General features: G+C 45.2%; 1 protein-coding gene across 1 annotated transcript in view; it reads left to right on the top strand.

Moving 5' to 3' along the window:
- The window catches only part of PTPRG (protein tyrosine phosphatase receptor type G), a 696,636-nt gene that overhangs the window by 528,428 nt on the left and 141,709 nt on the right, over window positions 1–26,499 (top strand). Inside the window, exon 6 of the mRNA XM_080675721.1 lies at window positions 21,096–21,162. Coding sequence (XP_080531847.1) covers window positions 21,096–21,162 — 67 coding nt within the window. The remainder of the gene's footprint in view (window positions 1–21,095; window positions 21,163–26,499) is intronic.

The following is a 26,499-nucleotide window of genomic DNA, read 5'->3' as shown; positions in this document are numbered from 1 at the left end:
TGTGGCATGTTTGTCTCACTCGGGTTATCATTTGCATGCTGCCCTTGGCTTCAGGGCACACACCACACCACAGCCTATACTCTCGGGTGCATTGTTGTTTTTTCTGCCAAACACGAAGTGCACTTTATGACAACCCCAGGTTGGAATCTTGCAGGGATTTTCTTATTATTATAAATGCCCGAAGGACATTGTCATGGTGCTGTTTTAGCAGCTCCTGGGCTCGGGTGCCGTATCATTGTGGAGCACCGTTCTTCTCCACCCTGTGATGCCTTGTTTTGTGAGCCAAATGTGAGATTTGGACATGAAGTCGCAACAGCTTTGGAAATTCCATATTCCCTCTCTAATAGCCAAATTAAGTTGCAATCTACGTGATCCCGAGAAGTCTGACCTAAAGGGCTTTCAGGCCTTGCCATTGTTAGCTGGAAATTGTATTTCTCTTGGTAATTGCCTTGGCTTTCCTCATTTGTGATTTGTTTATTCACTAAGTAAATCCTGATGACATACCGGGTGTGCACCAGGCATGCTAGACTGTCTCACAGTGTCCGTGCCCAGTGGAGAACTGTGGATGGTGTATTTTTATGCATTGAGGACCATTTGAAATCGGGGACTTCAGCATGATTCTCTGTGACTTCCTTAGGTTGCTTCTGGTAAGGAGCAGAGGTCACACAAACAAACGCTTCATTAGGATGGACCTCCCGTACACAGCTCACGGGAGTGGAATCAGGAACAGAGTGGGTGTTGTGCCAGTGTGGCCATCTGAGTCCAAACTCTAGAGCTTTGCAGATTTCTTTAAATCTAAAATATCTAACTCTAGAAATTTATTCTAAGGAAATTAATATGAATGCACATAGCTGTATAGATGTTCACTCAAACTCTAAAAATTAATAGTGAAAACTTATAAATAATTATGTATTCCAACAGTGGGATGGGTTACATACATTTGGTCTATCTGTGCAGTGGAATTATAAGCAACTACTAAATAACATTGAAAAATATTTAATAACCTGAAAATGAAATGTTTATGCATATGCATATACTTTTAATACATTGGGGAACAGGATAATGTAGGGGACACTTGGGAATCTGACTTCTCTGTTGACCTTTGGCAAGTCTTAACATCCGTACACCTGGATTTCTTTATCTATAAATGGCAATACTTTATCAATTGCCTAGGGTCATTGTGAAAATTAATGAGATAATTCTCATAAGGAGTTTAAGCATACTAGCTGCCACACAGTGATTGGATGTTGCACTGAATAAAGACTGGAAGTCTATATATCAAAATATTAATGTTGTTTATATCCAGATGATAGGATAAAACTTAGATTTTGATATTTTTCTTATTTACCTATAAGTAGTTTCTAAATTTTTTGCAATGAACACGTCTTGATTAATGATGATTATTATAAAGAAATGATTCTTTAACTATAGTTTAGGGGGAAACACCTCAGTTAAAGAAGCAGGGTCATTTTGGAGTTAGGAGTACCTGTATTTTTTTGTTGATAAATATAGGAATGTTAGTATTATAGTGGAATTGGAGGGCTGAAACCGTTGTCCACTGAAATTTATGGCTAGAGTTTCACTAAGGCAAATAACATGCCGTAGTCATTGTCGGTGGGAAAATTCATTGTATTTCTGGGGCATCTGTATTAGCATTGGCCGAAGAGAGCTACGTTAATGTTCTGGTGTGTGAGTTGGGTTAATTACTGTCATAGTTTTATTAGGCTTTGACATGACTTTAGTTTTCAGCAAATAAAATTTGAGGAAATTCAAGATTAGCATTAACTATCATACTGCAAATGAATTTCTGATATGGACACCTAAAACCAACAGCTATAAAACTGCACTGCCAATGGGAGAGGGAAGAGTTCCAGGTACAGACTCAGCATAGAAAGCCTCATTTTGATGTTGACTTCCCTTTGGAAATGTGTGAGTTCACTTGCCTAAAGCGGCATGTAAGACTCCAGAAGGTTCTGGGAAGACCATCTGGAGAAGGGACTGGTGGAGTTATGTCCAGGTGGATAAGAAACTAGCTTAAGAGAGCACCTGGTAGCTACTTAATTTGGGTGGATTCAATTATTTTCAGTTTTGGCAGTAGAGGGTCTACAGTCACACATACACTGAGTGGCCAGATTATTATGACCTCTGAACGCATAATAATCTGGCCACTCAGTGTATATCCTATATAATAAAAGGCTAATATGCAAATTGTCCCCTCGACCAGGAGTTCGACCAGCAGGCAGGCTGGCCAACCGCCCATGTCCCCTCCCCCTGGCCAGGCTGGTTGGACCCCACCCATGCATGAATTCATGCACCGGGCCTCTAATACACACACACACACACACACACACACACACACACACACACACACACACACACTGAGTGTCCAGATCATTATGTGTTCAGAGATCATAATAATCTGGCCACTCAGTGTATTATGACTTTTAGAGATAACGTGGAACTACTCAGTCACCTCGTAGCAAGTCGTCCATCATTCGCGCATCATTTTGGAACTGGGTCTCTTCTGAGGTTTATTAATTCATTCACTTAATAATCGTTCCATGAACATTACACTATCTGCTTATTATACAGCAGTGAACATGGCAGGTGCAATTTCTGCTTCAATGTGAGGGTTTCTGGTACAATGACTTTCTGAAGTAATAGTCACAAATTTAGGGATTATTGCTACTTTTCTTATAGACGTCAAGGCTATGTCATAGTAACCGATCTTTGTCATCATGTATCTAAACTAGAATTCCCAGATTTTTCCAATTAATTGAGTCTAATTATATTCCTTATGTATATATTTTTTTTACCCAGGTAAAATCACATTCTCTATTTAAAAACTGAAAAGGAGGTGATATGGGCAGATTTTCTACCACCTCTATGCTTTTGTCATCATGGGCACAGAATGGAATCTAGAGAGGGACAGGGACGAGCCACTGGCTCATGTGGGTGATTCTGCTTAAATGTTAGGTGGACTCTAACATTGGGGTTAGGTAGCAGGTTTGTGGACCATTTCAGCAGATACCACACACTAGACAGAGAAGCACTGACAGCCCCACCTTAGGCAGGAATGTGAGACCAGGCAGGGGAGACTCCGCGAGGTGTCCAGGACCGAGTGTGGTCTTGCTTGGGGTGTCAGTGTGATTCCCTTCCGGTCCTAGTTCTGACTTTACTTGGTCCTCTGCAATACCTTTAGTAAAACAGCTGTGCACTGAGATAGATACTGATGTTTTGAGTTGCATGGTTCTGGGATGTGGAAATTTCGTAAGGAAAAGATCTTTTTAATTTGATCTGTTTGTAGCACTGAATTTTGGGCGGGTATACAACTTATGCCCGGTCTCCTTTCTAAGGGTCCATGTGGTTTTCTGAGAAGAATTTAATAATTGATATTAATATTAGAATATTGTTGAAAAGAGGACTGTTAGCTGTCTCTATTCTTGATTATCTTCACTAGAAATATCGATGTCAGGCTCCTCTCAGCATTTAGTACTTAATTTCCTATACATTATTAAACCATGATCTCTCTTACCTACAAATGAAAGGTGTTCTAATTAATTTTGAGAATAGGAGCAATGTGAAACAGCTAGTGGTAAAAATAGAAATTCCAGGCGTTGGTTGCTTATATCTCACCTTTCACAGTGGACATGACTGTGCTGGATTATGTCTCAATAAAAATTTTGTCAATAGAATTAGATTCTTAGGTGCATCATGGGAGTCTGATGTTCCAATGATTTGTGTAGTAGAGCATTTATACAAGGAAGCATATTTCTGTAAAATGATTACTTACTTCCAAACTTCAGTGGAGATTTTTGTGTCCCCTTGTTTTCATAAAAAGGAGGTTTCTGGGCCACTGAAGGTGTACTGACATGCTTATACCATAAAGGCACGTGTACGAAATACTGCTGCAGCACATATGGTGATACAGACAGCCTTTTAACATTGCACCAAAATGTATCTCAGTTCCAAGCGATAACCTATATTAACTTAAATAAATGTTTATTTTGGCTATCCATTTTTATAAAATGGGTCAAGACCTCTCTAAAGATTTTTTCCATGTGTATTGAGTTTTGAGTAATATGTTACATGTTAAGAAAACTTGCTCTTGTAACAAAGTAAGTGTGCAAAATACAATTTCTTGGATCAGACATTCCCTCCAGAATCTGGCAGACTAACCAGAGTCATGGTCAAAGGTAAGACACTAAGAACATTTACTCATTTGTTGACTGCATACTTACTGAGCACCTGCTCTTATCAGGCATTGTACTAAGTACTTACTGTTTCTTACTTCTCCTGTTACAGAGAAAACACTTTGAGTCGGTGCCTTACATAATTTTTGGTATCTGTTGATGATAAATCAGTGGCAATCCCCACCTTCTCACTCAAACTCTAATGGGAAGCATGCCACTTAGCCATTTATTGTCTCCCAGTTTCAGATCTACCTTTCTTTGCCCATTGTTGTGATATTTGATCTGAGCCCTGTAAACACGTCTCCTTTGGTAGTTGGCACAGTGGTAAGCTCTGTCGATGGAGGGCACTGCCAGGGTGAGGGTTTGCCTGTGTCTGTGGGCACGTGGCATGGCAGATCAGCAGTAGGGAGGCCCGATGGCAACACTCACGACAGCGACAGCCACATACTCCAGCAGCTCTCTTCACCATGAGGTAGGCTGCTACCTACATTCTTAGCATTTTATGTGTTAATCTCTCCACCACCCAACACACCCGTCTTCCAGGGTGGCCAGGCCAGGCCAGTCCCCTGGGTCATTGTCAGCCCATGCCCTCTGGCAGGTTCCTTGGCCTGGACTGCATGTCCCGTCATACCCATGTCCTCCCTAAAAAGGTCTAAATACCAACCTCGTGGGCAGGGTCCTCTTCTGAGTTCTTAATTTCATTCTTGCTCACTCCCTCTCTGTTCCTGAGGTAGTGGCCTTTGCTTTCCCTATTCCCCTTATACCCTCTTTATTTCCCATTGTGTTAGCTGACCACCTTTGACTTGCTCACAATTCTTAACATTCAAATTGCTGATGTGATTTTTGTCTCCTGACTGGACCCTGGCTGAAAGAGAAGGGACAAGAAAAGAGCCACTTGCAAAAAGAATTACTTGCCACTGAACTGCCAACTCGTGACCAACACCCTGTTAACTTCGGTGTGCTCAGTGACTGATTTTATTTCACTATGGATTGCATCTGACATTCCAGAATCAGGTCCTGAATATTCCCCCCAGCGTTACTGCATTGAGAGCAGAATGAGTACACACTCCTTTATGCCTCCATCATATGAAGGCATTTATCCACTCAGCAGAGATTTATTCAGTACCGTCAGCGGGCTTGGTACTGGAGTGGGTGCTAAAAATAGAATGATGCTTCGGCCCTGCCTCACAAGGGTGTCGGGGAGCTAGGACCTGGGTGTGTGCAAAGTGGACCAACAGTGCATAGCGTTTGCACAGCCCATTAGCATTTGTATAGCTTCCTATTTCTAGACTGTAAATGATGTTGCAGAACACAGGTGTCTGTTCCGTGCAATCCGGCCACACTTCTAAGTGCATGGGCGCTCATTTGTCTTCTCAGTTGTTCCCCATTTTCAGTATGTACACAGTACTTGCTGGTGGGAATTTCAGGGGCTGCAAATTGGTAGGTCTTCTATAATCAGTGAAAATAGTTTATGCACGATCTTTGGAATGGTGTCTGAATATGTGCACTTTGAGCTTGAGGAGGCATGTCTTTTACCCGATGAATTGCTGGGGGCCAGCTGTGCGGATGGAGCGGGGTGCTTTGTGCAATGTCATTGGTTCGGAGATTGTAAGGCTCCCTGTGAGGAGGTTCTAGTTTTGGAAGCTTTACACAGGCGACATTCACGGAGCCAGAGTGAGAGCCTGGCCCCTTCATAAAGGTATATGCAGAATAATATTGAAGGCGTTATCCTTCCAGATTGTTCTAGAGAGGCCCTCCAGTGGAATTGTGTGCCTTGCCTTGGAGGGACATTAAATCCCACTGACAGACATTGCCCTTGCCTTCTGGAATTCTGAATGTTGCTCTGAATCCTTTAGACCAGCCTTTCCCACGGTGAACTTTGAGAGAACCTGTCATTTTTCACCATGGCATTCCTGAAATATTGTTCACCCTGGTTACTGTTTCCCCTTAAATATCAATTGTTCCACTGAAATATTGTTTCCCCTACAATAATTAGGGCACCTGTTGTTTGTGCATATCTGTCTGTAAAGCCTTCGTGTGTGTGTGTGTGTGTGTGTGTGTGAACCTGGATGGCTTTTTAAAGGATTTTTGGTGGCTCCCGCCATCCTTAAGAATGAGAAGGATTGGAAACCTGGTCATGGGGCCTGGGAGGGGAAGAGTGCACCTGGGGTGTCGCAGTTATGATGTAGGCAATGGCTTAGGTCAGCGGTTGCCAACCTTTCAGACCCCGTGTACCACCGGTTGGTGACCACTGACTTAGGTTGTACCAGAAAGTCCATGACCTTGGGTTTGGAACCTACACTGCCACTTTCTAGCTGTGGCTTTTGGCAATTTACTTGTTCTCACAAAACCTTCGTTGCCAGATCTGTGCTATGAGAATAATTACTTGATCTTACCTCATAGGGTTGTTGCAAGCAAAATGAAAGAGTGAATGTAAAGCACTTGGAGTAGCGTGTGGCGCATTATAACTCCCCAGTGGGTACTACGATACTAACTGTTCTTATTTTGAAGAAGATTAGATTGTGGTTAGCATTTGGGATGGTCCTCTGAGGATCTTGCCTGGGCGTGCAGGGGCAATGACAGAAATCAGTTTGAACTAGGTTTGCCCAGGGCCTGCTGGGGAATTGGGAGGGACTGTAACTGACACCAGGGAAATTCAGAAACATTGCTATGTCCCTACGATGTGTGTGTGTTCATGTCGACAATGAGGGGTCCTTGGGGACACGGAGAGAGAAATAACTCACATTGAGGTTGCTCCTCCAGTTTGGGGTCACTTGTCAACTCGTCACCTGCTGCTGTGACTCTCCTGACACCCGCTCTGAGTGTCCCTCTTCAGGTCTTCCCTGCCTTTAGTGGACCCTGTCTCCTTAAACCCCTTTCCAGTATAAAGGACCACATGCATCTCAAGCTACAGGATGAGCATTGATTTCAGCCTGGGCCTGTTTGGGAACACATTTTCTGCTCTCCATGCCAGGTCACGGGGAGGCCAGGCTCCCTAATGTCGACAGAGCTATTCATTGTGGGCATTTTCTTCCCCATCCAGGCCCACGTGGAGGAGAGGGGATTAGAGATTAGTGGTGTGGGACTGCGGTCTGTTCCCAGCCACGGAGAAGGCATGCTCTGGTTTGACAACCTCTGGCCTGTCGGACAGCAACACAGTGGGAACCACGGAGCCTATGCCCTCACTGGCCCTGGGTTGTCTTTGCCAGATGCTTGCTGTAATACAGGCGTGTATGGCTTAATTCCTTTATCGTTTATAGATTTGATACAAATATACCAAATTTGAAAAATACATAAATCAAAATCACAAAATATACACATCAAGTTTGATGTGTATACAAGTATTATCATAACTTATATATACAGGTCTATCAGTATTTGAACACAATGTTTTGGTAAATGCAATTAATTTTTTTTCTGGTTCTAAACATAATTATATTGTACAAATTTCAAGCAGCATGGGGGTCCATTAAGAAGAAGGGAAAGGTAAGATGCCTTGATCCCAACCTCCGGAGGGAACCAGCGATGTTTGTTCTATCTACTCTCATACGTTTTAAAATCTTTCATTAATTGCATCACCTAAATAGGATGAAACTACTATAAAGGGTTTTGACCCTCATAATGTGTCCTAGTCATGTCTTGATGTTGGTAGATATAGCTTTTCCTTATCTCTTTTAACCATTTTATAGTGTTACAGTGAACAGATGATACCATACTTTATATAACTTCTTAGCTATTAATGGGGTGTTTTTATTTTTATTTTTGTTGTTGTTGTTGTTCTTTCTAATCTTTTCCGGTAATGAATAATACCAAAGTGTTGTATTCACATGTGTGTGCCCTTTTTCATTTACCCAAGGTTTTTCTCCACATAAACTCTTTTAAGTATATTTCCCGGGTCAATGAGCATGCCCAGTATTAATTTTGATAGGCTGTCCCAGAAGAATACTACTCTAGCCAAGTATGCCTGTACCCCTTTGACAAGTGGCTCATCAGCACGGGGCAGCTTGATTTGGAGTCACTATTTTAACTCATGAGGTTTTGTGCTATTATTGAGTCTCATTCTCCTCCTTCCAATCTGGAGCAGCCGAATGATTCCAAGCACTTCAACTGTTTGTTATATAAGAAACTCAGTAGGAAACAAAAAGGAAATGTTGAACTCCAAGGATACTGAGTTAATTTAAAAGCTATTTTTTAAACAGAAAGTAAATATGGCCATTTATACTCTTGGGCAGGTAGTAGTGGCTATATCCTTGCTAAAATGGCACTCAACCGAATGCTTCAGTTATACATAGCATTTTCAGAGCCGGTAGAGTTTTAGGCCATCATCACATAGTATGTCTCTTCTTTTATCGTCCTACATCCTCATTATTCTGTGTCCCAGTGGCCTGACCTCCAACCAGGGAGGATTTGAATCTCCCTCTGGTTTCAGGGAGGTGGTATACAGAGTATCTAAAGTTCATAGATAAACCTTCTGCTGGTTTATCTTCTGCACACTTGCAAATGACTGGAAGTCACAAACAAGACATTTCCCTTTCCCTCAGGAGACTAAAAAAAGTCATTTTGGACACAGATTCCCAACTAAAACTTTGTTCTCTAGTTTTGAGTAATATCAACAGGTTTTCAGGGGGTTGGGGATATAACCAGGTGGGTTACTGCTCTATGAAAAATCGTTGATAGTGGAGGAAAGACTCTGAAACTCAGTTTGGGCTTCACTTACAGGTAAGCCCAAAGGAAAGAATTAGCATGTCACTTACATATATGCTTGAAGTCATTGATACTAATTTATCTTTATTGTCTGAGAAACCACCTTAGATTATAGAGCAGGGGTGGGCAAACTTTTTGACTCCAGGGCCACAATGGGTTCTTAAACTGGATTGGAGGGCCGGAACAAAAGCATGAATGGAGTGTTTGTGTGAACTAATATAAATTCAAAGTAAATGAGCGGAGGGGAGAGCAAGAGAACCGGATAGAACAGCCGGATCCGGCCCGCGGGCCGTAGTTTGCCCACGGCTGTTATAGAGTGTTACTGTACCAGGCACAGTATTGAGTGACCCAAGGTATTTTCTAATAGTGGGAGGGAATGTAAGTAAGGGGATTGTTCACATAGAAGCTTACTGTGATGTTTTTAATTAGCTAATCATGATTTGCATGTATTGAAATAAATTTTCCAAGCATATTATATTATATACACTGAGTGGCCAGATTATTATGATCTCTGAATGCATAATAATCTGGCCACTCAGTGCATATCCTATATAATAAAAAGCTATTATGCAAATTGTCCCCTTGACCAGGAGTTCGACCAGCAGGCAGGCCGCCAACCGCCCATGTCCCCTCCCCCTGGCCAGGCTGGCCGGACCCCACCCATGCACGAATTCATGCACCAGGCCTCTAATACACACACACACACACACACACACACTGAGTGGCCAGATTATTATGCATTCAGAGATCATAATAATCTGGCCACTCAATGTATATTGCAGTGTTATAATACAGTAATAACTAGTGTGTTGGGGTGTTATTCAGTGTGTGGGTCATTGTATCAGTTTTCATAACTGTGATAAGAGGTGATTGATGCTGTCTTTATTTCAAAGTTGAAGGAATTGAATCTCAAGGAGGTTAAGTGACTTGCCCACAGTCAGGCAGGTAGATAGAACTCAAACCTGAAGGTCTGCTGGATTCGTAAAGTCCTTGCACTTGACCATAACGCTGATTCCTCTGGTCATGGGACAGAATGAGAGTCTATCATGGTATTGGCCATGCCTTTTTGGTACCATTTGAATGAAGTTCATCTTCAGTGTCATTTCTGTACGTCCTGCATTCCTGAAACGTGGCATCCTTTCTGATGGCTCTATTGGCTGAGGACCTTCCCATAACTGCATCATGGTGATAGTTTATATGACAGGAAGAGAAATAATTTTTCAATAAAACAACAAATCGATGGATAAATAAATCATGGTATTTTCATATGGTAAGATCATTTGCAGCAGTAAAAAAGAACAAACCACTGCTACCTGGAACATTGATGACTCTCAGAGATGCAGTGGTAAGTGAAAGCAGATAAAACAGGAGACTGGTTCCATTATTATTTATAGGGAGATATCATCTGGGGGGCGGGGCATACTGGAGGCTTCTGGGTACTGCCAATGTTTTCCATCTGGACTGAGGTTGCATCTGAGCAAATTCATACAGCTGTACACTTAAGATGTGTGCACTTTACTATTTTATGGTATTCTTGAATTAAGAATGAACATAATAAGTAAATAACAACTCATTTCATCCAGGGCCTCAGTGTCTATAGGAGGATCCTTTTAATTTTAAGGACCTGCATCTTAGAGTTGATGCTTAATGAAACCAACTTACATGTGAGCCAGTTACCTGGCAATCTTGAGAAGGTCATACACAGGCAGTAACTTAAAAATAACTTTGAGGCCCTGCGTGGTGTGGCTCATTTGGTGGGGGTGTCTTCCTGGGCACCGAAGAGTTGCTGATTGGATTCCTGGTCAGGGTACATCCCCATGAGCACACAGCTGTCCAGTGGAAGAGCAAGATGTTAACCTGGATTTACCAGCCTGGTTTCCGGAACTGCACTTCCCCACCACACTGGTCTCACCTACCCAAGTGGCTGTTCAAAACGAGCTCATCACACCGAACTCCAGGAGCTCCTTTCCTAAGGAGCGACTTAACTCTCGATTGCCTTCGCAGGCAGCTTTCATAAGATAAGCTTCTGCCTGCTTAAGTGTTACCTACACCTCCCGCGCGGGGGCCGTTTTCTTCCAACCGAGCTGCTAAAGGAATTGAAAGCTGCCGAGCACAAGTTAGTAGACTACATGCTCTATGAAGAAATCATACTATTTTCTCAAAGGAGAGAAAGTTGGCCCAGTGAGGCAATGATGGCTGGGAACAAACTTTCTGGCTTTCCATTTTGTTCCGCTACAAGTGGCACATTCTATCAATCAGGGCCTGCTGGGAAAGATTTTGTCTTTCTTCCTTGCAATTTAATTTTATCCTCTGTTGAACTCAGGTGCATTTTAAATGCAAAGCCGAGCCGTTCAGTTAGCATTAATCTGTATCCTCCTGGAGGTGGCCCGGCATTTGTTTAGACTGCCACTTACTTGCAAGGAATTTCCCTAATTCATGGATTTGAAGACATTTGTCCACATAAGCTTTTTGTGTCCCCCACAGCCCTCCCCTTCCCCCCGACCTTGCTTTCCAAAGGCTCTTAAATCAGCTGCTCAGATGGCTCTAAGGTTGTCGAGAGAAAACATTGCTCATTGCTTTGTCAGTGGATGAAGTGGAATGTTTCGGTGAGGTAATGGGTTGATTTCAGAAGGACAGTGACAGGGACCTAAAGTCCCCCTTATAGTAATAGGATCAGGCACCGGAGTCCTCACGTGAGCGTGGTTTTGGATAGAGGAAGCCCTGTGAGGTATTGCCTGGGAGAGCGGATTGATACGTAGTCATCAATCTTCAGAGGCGATCGTACGGTAGCGGTCATGCGGTACTGCAGCAAGCACAGAGCAGAGAGCCCCTCCCAAAAAGGCATTGGGGTGTGTAATTAGTTGGCATTCAGCTTGGTTGCTATGAATTAGAAACCACAGCTGCTCACGCCAATGCATTTTGCTACACACCTTGCCCAGGGACATCTTTCATTAAGAAGGCTTGATGCTGTAATTTATTGTCTTTTTATGTTTGTTTAAACACAACAGCTACTAAAGCTCTTTGTCCCTGAATTACCGATGTCTGTTTGCATCATTTGGGGTTTGCTCATTATTTTTGCCACGTTTTCCCAGTTGGAACTTGGATTCTGAACATATCATGTCCCTTCAAACTCTAGAAACTGTGAATTAACATAGCAGCTCAGGTATGTCAGGGGTAAGCGTTTATTCATAAGGATTGGAATCGACTTTTAATAGCTGATCCACCAGAGTAAGGAAAATGGTGAGGCGTGGACTCCTCGTGGGAGCCATGGCCCTCATCCCTCTGTGGGAACTAAAATTGCACTTTCAGCTCTGAAGGAGGAACACTGATTTGTTCGGTATCATATCCTGGTGCCCAGTTTTTTGGGGGGGCACGTGGTTATCTATTGCTGTGCAGCACATTTCTGCAGGCTTAGCAGCTAAAACAACACACATTTACCATCCCACGGTTTCTGTGGGCCCTCCGCCTCCTGGTTTCTCACGAGGCTGCAGGCCAGGTGTCAGCCGGGTGGGGTATCACCTGAAAGTCAGGTGGGGAAGGGTCCGCTTCCATGCTCACTCGGGTTGTTGGCAGAATTCAGTTGCTCAAGGACCTCAGTTTCCCTTCAGTTCCCAGATGGGCTTTTCTAGCATGGCCATTTGCTTCACCATGGTGTGTCAGCCGAGTAGACAGTGAAATGGAGATTAGACTCTCCTGTAACCTAATCACTGAAGTGATTTCCCTCTGCCTTTGCCACGTTCTGCTGGCTAAAAGTTAGCTACTCGATCAGCCCACCCTCCAGGGGAGGAGCTTACATGGGACTTGAATACCTGGAGCAAGGGATCCTGGGAGAGTTCTTTAATCAGCCCACCACAGCATACGGTGGGCCCCCTGTGAATATTAGTTGTGAGTGGGTTCTAAGAGCTAGGTTCATGTGATTTGAACTAAGGACACCATACCATTTTATCCCTGTCACCTCTTTATACAACTATCAGAAAAAGCAAGGTTGTTTTAATATTTTATATACTAGAGGCCCGGTGCATGAAATTTATGCATGGGTAGGGTCCCTAGGCCTGGCTGGTGATCAAGGCCAATTGGGGCCTTCCTTTCCCCTTCCTTCCTTCCTCCTGCTTTCGTTTTGCGCTGCCCCCTGGTGGTCAGCGCACGTCATAGTGGGTGGTTGAACTCCCGGTCAGTCGAACTCCCAAGGGGACAATTTGCATATTAGCCTTTTATTATACAGGACTAGGGGCTTAGTGCATGAATTCATGAACCTTGAAAGGTAGGCACAGGGGCGGGTCTCGGCCCATCCTCCACACTCCCACCAGGCCTCTCCCACTGTGGCCCCTGTTCCCCTGTCTGCTGACAGCTGCTGCCCCTATTGACCCTCAGAAGCAGGGGAAGGTGGAGAAGCCCTCAGGGGCGATCAGGGCCAGTAGCTGCTGCTTGCACCTGCTGATGATGCCGAGCGATCGGGACCAGTGCCAGGCACTGGCAGCGAGTGCAAGTGGTGGCTCCAGCACTGGCTGCAGGTGCGAGAGGGGCAGCACTGGCAGTGGGTGTGAGTGGCGGCCCTGGCACCAGCAGCAGGTGCAAGAGGTGGCTGCTGGCCCTGATCTCCCCTCAGGAACAGGGGGAGGTGGAGAAGCCCTGAGGGGCAACTGGGGCTGGCAGTTGCCATTCACACCCATTGATGGCACCCAGCGATCAGGGCTGTCGCTGGGCGCTGGCAATGAGTGCAAGTGGCTGCTCTGGCAGTGGCAGCGGGTGTGAGCAGGGCCAGCACTGGCAGCAGGTGCAAGGGCTGGGCAGGACTGCGGTGTGTGGGAGCTAAGAATTTTCAATAACCACCTGAGGCTCACCCCAATGGCAGCGACCAGCTGCCCCCGCTGGCGCCCCCGCTCACCTGCTCCACCATCCCACTATGGCCAATGCCCGCCATGTTCCACACACACACCCTGGTGGTCAGCGCATGTCATAGCGACCGGTTATTTGGTTGTTTTGGTTGTTTCGGTTGTTCTGCTGTTCGGTCTATTTGCATATTAGCCTTTTATTATATAGGATGATACTACATGATATTTACATAGTCCTCCCCATCCCTCATAATGCCATCTGGATGCTTGGTTACTGAACTTCAGTTGTATCCTGAGTGATGACCCAACTGCTGCTATGAAAAAATTTTTTTCAAGAGAAGGATCAATCCAGTGACCCCTTTGATCCTATATGCCTGGTCTCTTGATATTTTTCTTACTGCATACCTGGTGGAGATTTAAAACAGTCCTCACACAGTGCTTTTTTGATTCTCAGTCTGTTGTAAACGGAGTGCCCTGAGCAGCTTTTTGCTTGGGGGGAATGAAAAGGCAAGGGTGAGAGTTCACGTCTAATGTGTTTTGGTTGAAGTCACTTGCTACGTGTGGCCAAGCAGCTCTGCTTTCTCCCCTAAGCCTTTGATACTGTTGGGGCTTTTCAGTGCATGGCCGGGTTATTAAGGAGAGAAAGCAAGAGCTGTCCACATCGCCACACAGATAGAGAGAAACTCAGGCGAGTCTTGGAACCTGAAATAAGCTTCTCTTGCCCCAGGCTCCCCCAGATGGAGTGCTTTTTATATTATTATTCAAAGGTCATGACAATATCTGTGTGAAATGGTTTGCACTGTAGCTTAAGACTCTAGGTTGTAGTTTGCTAAGTTAGAATTTCCTTTTTGTTTCTTCACTTGGAATGGCCTGGCAGGGGTGTGCAGGTGGGGTCTGAGATGCTCTTGAACTGCTGTGACAAGGCTTCCCACTACCTGCCTGGCCCTCAGCATGATGCCTTAGAAAGACAAAGGAGGATGGAAATCACCATGTGGGCCCCTGTGAGAGTTTCATTTGCCAGGTGCCCCAGCCTGCCCACCCCCCTTCCTGCTTTGGCTTTGAAAGTGAGGGCTAGGATAAAGCCAGGGGAAACAGCATTGTACACCCAGCCCAGGACAGTTTGATCCTGGTGAACATATGAGAATGGCCTGTATTGACAGTAGGCGAGCCCAGTGCTGGCAGGTGGGCCTCACTGTCACCACATGGCTTGTTTTTTTTTTTGTGTGTGTGTGTTTTTCAGCAGTAGGCTCTTCCCAGCCGAGTCTGAGAATTAAACAATACCCTCATGGGCTGGAGATGTGGGGGCAGAGGACTAGAGAATGGTCGGTTTCGGTAGACCAGGAGCATTAAATTCATTTCCTTCATGGCCTTCTCTGACCACGAATCTCGATTCTCTGGAGATGAGTAACTTGTGCATTGACTAGTTTCCACTGATATTATGAGTTAATTGTGAGTAAGGGTGTCTGTGCTCAAGCTCCATTGGAAATGGGGAAGGATGAATGCTATTAGCAGTTATAATCATGTTGCCTTTTCATATTAATCGCGTCCCGTGGCTAAGGAATTTGGAGTTTTCTTGTCTGTGGGCGGAAACCAGCCCTGGAGAGCGTGTGTCAAGTGCCTAGGATGGATGAGGATCGCCGTACCGTGTACTCTGACAGGCTCTCCATCTCCTGTGAGCTGCCTCTGGCGTGTTTTGCATATCTGTGGACCAGGCTGAAAGTGCATGCTGGAACTTGATTAGTGGAAGTTAGACCAAGCCTCCTGGCCAGGAGTCCACACTTGGTTGCTTGCCTTTAGCTGATTGGAAGACCTCAATCCTTCATTTCCTGAGACGGCCCAGCTTTCCGGGCCATGCCCCACTCTTGGCACACCTCACTCTTCTCTGAGTTTATTCCGGGCGTTTTTCGATGCTTAGTGCCCCAACCCCTCTGATTCTGCTTTATGTCAGGAGAGAAGAGAAAATGTTGTTGAGTGTCCAAAAGGACAAAAAGAAACTTATGCTTCAGAAATAGTGAGAGAAGAAGGAAAATCATATTTGTGAGTATTTAAAAAAAGGAAATTAAGAAAAGAACAATGCTGTCAGTATAGGTCAGTGGTTGATGGTTTATGCTATTATTTCCTTCTTGTACATAGGCACCTTTCCTAAATGATTGACAAGTGTTTAATTTATGAACAAAGGAAACTGTGCTCTGTCTCAAGTAAGGTCTGACTGAAATGCAGGGGTGTGAACATAGCCAAGTTGTAAATGGTTTGTGCCAGGAAGTTCTTAACAGCAACTTGAACCCAAGTCTGGTGAATGGTAGCCAAGGTGTTAAAGTGAGAATGGGAGAGGATGCAGCATCCTGGCCACGTGGCTTTCGAGGAAGGAGCAGTTTCAGGAGATGATAATCAGATCTGAAATCCGATCTGATGAGAAGTGCTGGCCCTTGTCCTGATCAGACACTTAGCTTCTAAAAGCACAGTGACCTGCTAACCATCAGCGAGGACAGATCGTCGGCTCTGCGATTCTGGAAGGCCGTGCGGAGTCTCCGGTCCTGCTGTTTGTCCCTATCCTCTGCAGCCATGGCTAATGGTGCAGCCATCACCCGCAGCAGGCATAAATCCTTCCTCCCACAAGAGGATCTTGGCTGGATGTGACGTTTATAGGACTATAGGAGCAGCTGGCGATGTCGGAATCAAGGCAAGTAGGTTGTCTTGGACGTCCTATTTAGCAGATGGCCAGGACTTGATAGATTGAAGATTATTAGGATCCCAGTCAAGGGCCAAATGGCACAGTGGGCAGGAAAAGTAAATGGCAGTGCATATCTGAGCCCAGGCACGTGCAGTCTGAGAGGGCTTTGGCCTCCCTTTCATTTTGCTTCAAGCATGAATAAACACAGGCCCTCCTGGAGCCTGGATTATAGACACATCTTCAGAGATTATTGATAACTTGGTTATTAATGTGATAGTTGGTTGAACCCTTCTGGTGAGCTATTATTTGGAAAGAAAATTTTATGAAGTTTAGATTTCATCAGCATTTATATACACTTGTCCTTTTACCAAAACTGCATGTCATGGTTTCCTGTATGGCTTATGTCCGAATGGATTTTGGTTCTATCTAAACATACTTTAAAGCTTTAACTCAAGCCCTAGGTTGCATTTGTGTGCCGTCCTTTTTGAAGATGACAAGTGTCATGTAAGCTGCGCTGAAACTCAGCTTTATACCCTGAGTTTTGCAGCGAGAGCACCTGACTGCCAGGAAAGGGGTGTCTATTTCTCCTCGTCCATCATTTGTGCAATCGCTGCCTCCTTGGCATTGCTGCATAACTCCTTTGATCTTAAAGTGGGAGAAAGTAAATTTCAAGAGCCAGGAACGCGCCTCATGTGGCTTGAAAAGGAGTAGCATAATAAGACATTGAGCGGATGTCAAATAAAACATAACTTTGGATTTATTTTTTTTTTAAATTTGAACTCAAGTAGGTACTACTTCTAGAGTTAAGTGCACTGAGAAGTCCAGGGATAAAATTGCTGTTGTTTGACATTGATTCAAATTTGAGTGTTTGGGTCAAGTTGTTTCCTAATCATATCTACCCCTACTGAATGTTGCATCTGTACTCAGCTTTATACCCTGAGCTTTACACATTTACTCTCAGTTAGGGTCCTGCCTTACTGGAACAAATCCACTTATGAGCATGCTATTTGGATCCTCACCCTGAGTTTTGCAACCAAGACATCAACTAGAGAATGAGCTTAGTATTATTGCTAAGTTACCTTGACCGGCCAATAATCTCCATTTTCTCAACCCCAGCCACATAAATTAGCAGTGGAGGTAGTGGAGGTGAATGGGCATTGCAGGAGGCATTCCATTTATGGGCTTGTTTTGAATCTAGGGTCAGGCCCTTGAGCTTGAATGAGACCAGGCCTGAGTAATCAGGCACAGGAATACTGTAGTCAGAAGTGACCAGAAATTGAACTTGGATTTGTGGTCTGCTTATTTCCCTCTTGCATGGGCTACAGATTTGATCAGTAGGTGTAGTCATGGGGGATTGGGAACACTATTTTTGAGCTTTCACATTATCATATAAGACTAAATGCACTTAAGGGTCCTTATAAATACAAAATACTCCCCTGCAGATGGGATGGGAAATCAGAGTATCTCTGAAATGTTCCCATTGGAGAGGGGGGTGACTCAGTTTTAGAGAAGCGCATGAGTTGATCAGGTTGATAGCAGATGCTGTGTCTTGTGACATTGAATTCCACTGAGAAACCTTGAGGACAAACCATAAGCAAAGTGTATTGGTTACAAAAATTACTGAATCTTAGCCTGTCCCCTATCCTCTAACTCTACACACTCATAGAAACTCTAACAGCTAAGTTTTGCGCTGTAACAAATGACACCAAATAATTAAAACAATAATTATGTAATTACTCTTGATTCCCATTTGGCTGGTCAGGTCTTCCCGTCGGGGTCAGCTTGACTGGTCTCTGCAGACTGAAGTTCTTCTGTGGCTGGTGGTCTCGGATGAACTGGTGGGTCTAGGACAACCTCGCTGAGTCTGCCTGTGTCTGCTCCATGTGGTCTCTCATCCTCCAGTAGGCTAGCCTGGGATTGTTCACCTGGCAATCTCAGGATTTCAGAGAGTAACAGGAGAGTATAAACCCCTTAGAGTCCTATAGAAACCTCTTCCTGTATCACATTTGCTAACATCACAATGGCCAAAACAAGTCGCGTGATCAAGCCCAGTTTCAGAGAGAGATTTACTATGTAGGACCAAATCCCACATCATTTTATTAGTCTACTAGAGGCCCGGTGCACGAAATTCGTGCACAGGGGTGGGGGGTGTCTTTCAGCCCAGCCTGCACCCTCTCCAATCTGGGACCCCTCAAGGGATGTCCGACTGACCGTTTAGGCCCGATCCTGGTAGGATCGGGCCTAAACGGTCAGTCGGACATCCCTCTCACAATCCAGGACTGCTGGCTCCCAACTGCTTGCCTGCTTGCCTTCCTGATGGCCCCTAACTGCTTCTGCCTGCCAGCCTGATCACCCCCTAACCCAGGGGTGGGCAAACTTTTTGACTCAAGGGCCACAATGGGTTCTTAAACTGGACTGGATAGCCAGAACAAAAGCATGGATGGAGTGTTTGTGTGAACTAATATAAATTCAAAGTAAAGGAGCGGAGGGGAGAGCAAGAGAACCCTCCACTCTTTCGGCTCCGCGGGCCGGATAGAACAGCCGAACGGGCCAGATCCAACCCGCGGGCCGTAGTTTGCCCACGGCTGCCCTAACCACTCCCCTGCCAGCCTGATTGATGCCTAACTGCTCCCCTGCCAGCCTGTTTGTCCCTAACTGCCCTCCCGTGCAGGCCTGGTCACCCCTAACTGCCCTCCCCTGCAGGCCTGGTACCCCCCAAATGCTCTCCCCTGCAGGCCTGGGTTCCCCCCTAACTGCCCTCCCCAGCAGGCTTGATCGCCCCCAACTGCCCTCCCTTGCAGGCCTGGTCCCTCCCAACTGCCCTCCCCTGCTGGCCTGATCACCTGCAACTGCCCTCCCTTGCAGGCCTGGTCCCTCCCAACTTCCCTCCCCTGCTGGCCATCTTGTGGTGGCCATCTTGTGTCCACATGGGGGCAGGATCTTTGACCACATGGGGGCAGCCATCTTGTGTGTTGGAGTGATGGTCAATCTGCATATTACTCTTTTATTAGATAGGATAAACATAATACCATACATAATGACACCCAAAGAACCAGACATTAACAGATAATCACTGTTAACTTATAGAGCATCTAACCCAGTTCCTCCACCCCAACTTCCACACTGTTATCTTGAATACCTCTATTGGGGGTGGGGGGCCCATTCTCAGCATTATGGGATTTTTAGCAGCAGCCCTGCCTTTACCCACTTGATGCTAGTAGCCCCTCCTCCTCCACTGCTGCTTGTGACAACCACCAGTGTTTGTGGACATGGCCAAATGTCCCCTTTAGGGATGGGGAGTGGGAGATAGGTAAGATTGCCTTCAGTTGAGAACCACTGCTTGAACCACTGCTGAAGCCGAAGAAAAAAAGAAATGTGTGAAGTACAGGTTATCATCAAAGAGCAAACCGGGAGCAGCAGCCCAGCAGGGAGACTGTAAGTGGGGAAGGAGAGTAGACACTTTTAAATTACCTTAAAATTTAACCTAAGATGACCCTGGGTTCCTTTGGGTAACTAGGAAACACCCAGTTGAGGCTTGCTGCACATTGAAAGATTCATCAATATCTCAACTTCATTATGTTAAAAGTGGATTAAAAGTACATACCTTCCCTGAAAAAATAATTCAGGAGCTATGCTGGCCACAAATAATGGATTTTGAAAAACTCTTTATTTGGGAGAAGTTAAACATACACAAAAGTAGAGAAAATTGTATCATGATCCATCCAATACTCATCACCCAAGGTCATAAATGATTGATGGGTGGCCAGTCTTGTTATATCTATATTCTGCTCACTTCCCCTACTATTCACTCCTGCATTATTTTGAAGCAAATTTCAGTCATTTCATTTCACTGGTAAATAAATATTCAATGTGTCTTAAAGAAAATACCTAAAAACCAAAATTATAATATGCTGGTGGAATTTTAATCTTCTAGAAAGGGCAAGAATGAGAATTTATGCTGAGTAGTATCAGAAAGTTAAGGGAAAGAGTGGGTGAGGGTCAAGATCAAAGAGGCTTGGCTTATGGGGTGATTAAAAACCCCAGAAGGAAAGGAAGGTGGGAGACACTGTCTCTTCGAACTCTCCTCTCCTCTCCTCTCCTCTCCTCTCCTCTCCTCTCCTCTCCTCTCCTCTCCTCTCCTCTCCTCTCCTCTCCTCTCCTCTCACCTCACCTCTCCTGCTCTGAGTGACTCTTAGAAATGCCCTTTGTAGTATGTGATAAGACATAGGAGAACAGGGTTCTTAGAAGGAGAGTAAGTTGGCAGGGAACAGATCATTTTCTTAAAAGAAAAGAAATAAACACAATCACAATAAGGCATTGAAATATTCGTCAGTGATGGATTGCTCTCTGACGACTTTCAATGACTTTAGCTAGCCGATCAGGGTCTATCTACTTTTAATAAAATAAAGGAGGAAGACAGAGTCTTGCTGTTGCTTTTTTAAATTTTGCTAGGACTATGGTATTTCTCTCCTGTTCTCGTGTATTCTGAGAAGTTTCTTTCTTTTGATTTAGACTTCCTCACTTGATTTTATTATGCCATAAATCTATGTTTGGCGAGAGCCAGGGTATATGTGAGACCTAAGCAGCTTGCTAGATAACATCTATTTCCCCCTCCTTCTCTTTAGAAGATTAAACTGAGACTGTTGTGTCTGATGCCAGAATAGATTTAACCAATCATGTTTCCTTTACATGTAGGTCAGTCCAAGGGACAATTCTGCGCTGGATCCTATTATCCATGGGTTGAAGGGCGTCGTACATCATGGTAAGTAAGCCACGTACACTTCCTTTTGCTGGGAGGTGAAGGGCTAAGATCTTCCTACAGAAATGGGTTATCTTGCAGAGGACAGAGGGTGACACTCATTCCTCATCCCCCGATGTTGAAGGGCATTAGAGCCATTATTTGATGGGTAAGGAGCATGCCCATTTATTACCTACAAATGGATCTGGGTTAACAGTAAGCAATTTATTTCTTTTCAGGTACCACTCTGAATGCCTGTGTCATAAATCAAAATGCCCTGAGATGTACCTACCATTCCTATGCTTGGAACCTGCCACTTGTCTCATATCTCTTCAAAAAATAGTCTTCTTTCAAGAATCTTCTAATTTATAAATTTCCAGATTGAGGGGGGAAATTTAAGTAGCTGTGACAAGTCATTAAACTTTGCTGCATGTGAGCAGGCACCATCAGCTCCTCGAATGGAGAGAGCCCGGCCATGGTTCTGTGCAGCAGACGTCTTATCCTGGGGCATAAAACTGGGAGAGAAAGTAAGATAAATGGGTTCTGTCTTTCCCAACTGGTTTTTATTGGAGAGATTTTCCTGCAACTTTATTATTGGTAATACATCATTACCTGTGACATCAGGATCCTCTAATTTCAAAAGTACCCTTGTCGCAGGGAGGGGCAGAGTCTGGATGTAATGTAATGATTTTCAAAGGTTTAATAATCTAAGTAGAATTTCAAAGACATTGACGGAAATAGCATTAGTAATCATAATAAATCTCCCCTTATTTCCACGCTGTGATAAAATGTCTTGCACCTTCTGGGAGGATTGTCTTTAGACATTAGCCAACTCTGCAGAATTGAACAAATTCCCCCCACCCCTGCTCCCTTTTTAAGGGAAATTAAAACCAGTTGTCAGTGTTTGGTTGAAGCAGGTGACATTTTGGATCAATCTGCTCCTATATCACACAGCAAGTGATAAGAGTAAACCTCATCGCAGTAGTGAAAAGCCCCCTAGAGGTTTTCATTGTAGGAAGTGTCTATGGCTTCTTCTCAGTTTCAGTTTGTTGTGTCTTTGAAGCAGACCTCACAGAGCTGCAAAGTAGGTCGTATGACAGGCCCCCTAGGGAACAAGGCACCATTGCCAAAACTGCTTCTGTCTGCACATTTGTGTTTGAGGTTGGTCGCAGAGTGGAGTGTGGGCAGCTTCAGCAGTGCAGAGAAAGCTGGTGTGTGGGCAACACGTTGTGTATTCTGAGCTCCTTTCCCCAACGATCCCCTTGCACAGGCCATTGATCAGACTCCTTCTTGCCATTCCGGTCCATAGTGTAGATTCTGAGTTTGGGAGTTTGAGAAACATGGTAAATGATAGATTACATAGTAAATGATAGATTAGGTCTTCCTTCCCCAGACTAGTCTTCCTTTTTTTAAACAAACACAGTGGAAAGAGTTCTGGAAACTTCAAAACAGGTACCTGTTCTTCAGCCAGAGAGGACGCGCTCCACCAGCTGTGGCATCTGAGTAGCCCTGGCAGATAACGGAAGGAGATCCCCTATGTTACCCCCAGCAGTGGGCTCCCTTGAACTCTCAGATCCCCAATCTCAGCACACTCACTGCATGGTCACCCTTCAGTTCATCAGGTGTGTCCTGGCACAATCCTGGCGTCTTTCCTCCTTACCCACCATGGCCTCCAAGGGGCTGTCAAATGTAGGGAGACTCTCCCGGGCAGCAGGAGGGTGGCAGGCGCCTGGGCTGCAGTTTCTGCCGTAGCTTCGGATTGACAACCCAGAGGAGACCTGCAAAAAAACAATTACCTGCAAAGGCCGTTCACTAACTTTTCCAGTAAGAGTGTTGCCCGTCTACTATGTGAGATCATAGGGCTGGCCCTGGCCTAGGACCCACACAGGCCAGCCCTCGGGGACCTGGCAGGGAGGCGAAGTGCTGCCTTCCCGGGGCCCAGTTCACCCCTTTCAGCCTGTGCACTGGCTGTTTGTTTCCTCTGTCAGGAAGGTTCCGGAAGCCCCTTAGCTCACAGCAAGGGGGTCACCCTCTTACTATTTCAGTTCCCAGTTCAGATCTTGCCTCCTCAGAAAGTTCTTAACCATCTTATCAAATTACCTACCCTCTCCCCACTCCCTGTCACATCATCCTATGTTTCTTTCCTCAAAGCACTTAAAAGTATCTGCAGTTACCTTGTTTGCTCATCACTCACATATTACCTACTAAAGCACACACTTCATGAGGGCGAGAACCCGTGCATGTGCGGCAAATAGTAGATGCTCAGTAAATATTAACCAAATGAGTGAATCAAGTAAGCATACACATAAGAGAAAATATCAAAATGTAAAACTGGAAGAAGGGGAGGAGACACCAGAGGGCCCTCAGGTTTGGCTTCGATTGGGAAGACAAAGGAGTGGAGATTCTGCCCTCGGTTCTCAGGCTGTTACTGACTTCCGTAGTGACAGCCCTCATCACTTCTGTCATTCTTGCGAAGGAAAATGGGCTTCAAATGGCTAAAAAAGAATGTTGTTGTTGTGGGAACTAGAAGCATTTTCAGGTGCAGGCCCAGTGAGGGATTTGAATGCTCTGCTAATTTGATGAGACATGAATAATCGTGCCCTTCCCAGAATCTCTGGCTTGGGAATGATGACAGAGATGTGTAAAGAAGAAAAAGTCAATATGGATTTTTGTTGTAGTTCAAAATTGGCTTTGATTTCTTCAGCTCGGGGAGTCATATCGTAGAATATTGATGTCTCATTAAGTGAATGTTTTATTAATGGGAGGAATCTTCTGTTCCTTCAGCCGAGATGGGAATGAGTAATCTGGTCACTCCAGCCAGTCATCCCTGGCACTTGATCACTCGGGTTCTCTGTGAAGCAGACACCGAGATGGAGTTTTAAGTGCAGGAGGGTGTTTGTGGGGAGGGACTTCCTACAAAGGATGAAGAGGAGAGGGAGCACGAGCAGGTGGGGCGAGTGTGGCGCAGGTCTGGCACCTCTGAGAGGGGTCAGGGAGCCAGAGGATGGCTGAGGAAGTCCTGGCCAGGCTGTTGGAGAGCCGCAGGGCAAGGCCTGCAGGAAGGAGTTGTACATTGGGCGGGAGTGGCCCAGCCCCCACCCCCAGCATGTTGTCATTGGCTGAAGCACCCAGCGGCGTGGTGTCCACGTGGGCGCAGTGGTGGGTCCCAAGGCCTGGCCTACAGGCTGTTGGTGGGCAGGCTCCTCGCGGCTGTCTGCCCCAGGAAGGAAGGTCTGTGGGGAGCATTTCCACACCTGGCACGAGGTTCTCGTCCTTCCAGAGACATTTTCCTAATCACCTTCTGGTCCTCTTGCTTTTAAGAGACTCCGTGGTTGCCCTAGCTGGCTTGCCATATCTGTAATATTATCAACAATAAAAAATATATTAAGAAGAATAAAACATAAAAATATATATAAATAAATAAAAGGCTCCGAGGTTCGTACAGCAGTGCTACTCCCAGGAGAAATACCCACGCAAGACTTGTACCTGGGAGCTTTGTTCCTCACCGTCCCACAGTGGAGATGTGGCCAGTGCTAAGAAATGGACATGATCTCCCATGTCAATTAAAAAGTGTTTACTTTTTTCTTTCAAGTTTTTGGATTACCTACTCTCATTCTTTTTCATGGTGTCCACCCAAACAGCAGGCATTGAAACCCTAGCCACTCCCTCTGTCCATTATGTCAGAAAGACCAGTCTTTATTTTTGAAAGGAAACTTGCTGTTGAGCTTTGCCTACCTGCCCTCTTTTCCTATCCCGCTTCGTGCCATCACTTCCCACTTCCCAAACAGACTACTTTGCGGTGCATGGTGGGGAGCTGGGGGGCAGTTAGAAATGGCCTCAGATACTGGCCAGAGTGAGAGGACTCGGCATCCTGTCCTTGCTCTCCAGGCTCTTCTGAGAAAGCCATCAGTGAGAGGACAAGTAAATTATTACCTGAGAACACTCCTGTGAATGTCACAAAATGAGGCTCTTGGAAGCTTCTGTTAACACTCAGTGCAAGTTGGGGCTATGGCAAGATCAAAAGTTTCTTTGTAGCTTGGCCTGTGTCCTCAGTGGTTGAGTGTCGACCCCATGAACCAGGAGGTCAAGGTTCAATTCCCTGTCTGGGCACATGCCTGGGTTGTTGGCTCTTTCCCCAGTATGGGGCGTGCAGGAGGCAGCCCATCAATGATTTTCTCTCATCATTGATGTTTCTATCCCTCTCTTCCTCTCCCTTCCTCTTTCTGAAATCATCAATGGAGACATATTTTTTAAAAAAAAGTTTCTTTGCAAAATAGCTTCCCTGACTGACTGGTTTATTCCCTGGGCTCACTTTTGCGGTGCTTTCCACCCATTTTCTCGCCTGCCCCGGGTGCTTGTCATCAACTTCCCACATCTATGGACAAGGTCATGGAACAGCTGGAGTCAGTCCAGGCATCTGGCAGGCAGGGAAGAGAGGGAGTAAATCTGCCAAGTGCCTACCTGGCCAAGCGATTTCGTGTGGCATCAGAGCTGGTGCAGCCTCGCTTGTCCCACTGCTGGCGTGGAGGTTCCTACAACCAGTCACATCCTGTGAGCGTCTCTAGACCTGGAGCAATCTGCAGTCCTTCTAACACGGTGAGTGGGCTTCACCTATCCAGCTGCCCTGCCTCACCCGCCACCAGCCCCAGGGTGTGGGCTCTTGGCACCCCAACCAGCTGTGCGGATGCAGGTGGTGCCACCACTCAAGGACCATGTGGCCTTTCTGCCAGAGTCACACATGTCGTACCTGCCGAGCCAGCAATGGCACATGTACTAGTAGGTAGATATCCAGGAGAAATACCCACACAAGACTTGTACAGGGGAGCTTTGTTCCCTGACTCTTTACACAAAATGTTTGTCCTTCAAATCACAGGTCAGCAACCGTCCCACAATGGAAACAGCTCAGATGTCTACCAGTGGGGGCTGGGTATACAGGTTGTAGTGTATGCATTCTAGGGAATAGTATCACCCAGCAATTAAAAATAATGAACTATGTGATTTACACAAGTGCAAATAACAGATGCTGCATGTTTCATTTATGTAAAGTTCAGGAACAGGCAAAACTAATCTATGGTGACAAAAGTCAGAAAGTGGGGTGAAGGGGTATATGGAATGAGAAAGGGATATGAGGGAACTTTTTTAGGTGATAAAAATAGTATATATCTTGTTCTGGACTATGGCTACATAGGTAGAATATAAAAATATATAAAATATCCCCTTAGATTTGTGCATTTGACTATTTGTAAATTAAAGAATAGCCTATATGTATTATACATGAATTTCTCAACGCTATTTCATGCACAGAGCTCAAAAATAATCTAGCAGCACGCATCACATAGTTAACTATGAAAAGTCCTGACA

Source organism: Plecotus auritus, assembly GCF_963455305.1.
Source record: "Plecotus auritus genome assembly, chromosome: 6".
Classification (NCBI taxonomy): Eukaryota; Metazoa; Chordata; class Mammalia; order Chiroptera; family Vespertilionidae; genus Plecotus; species Plecotus auritus.
Note: the sequence above shows the minus strand (reverse complement) of the source record. Positions and strands in the feature narration are given on the sequence as shown.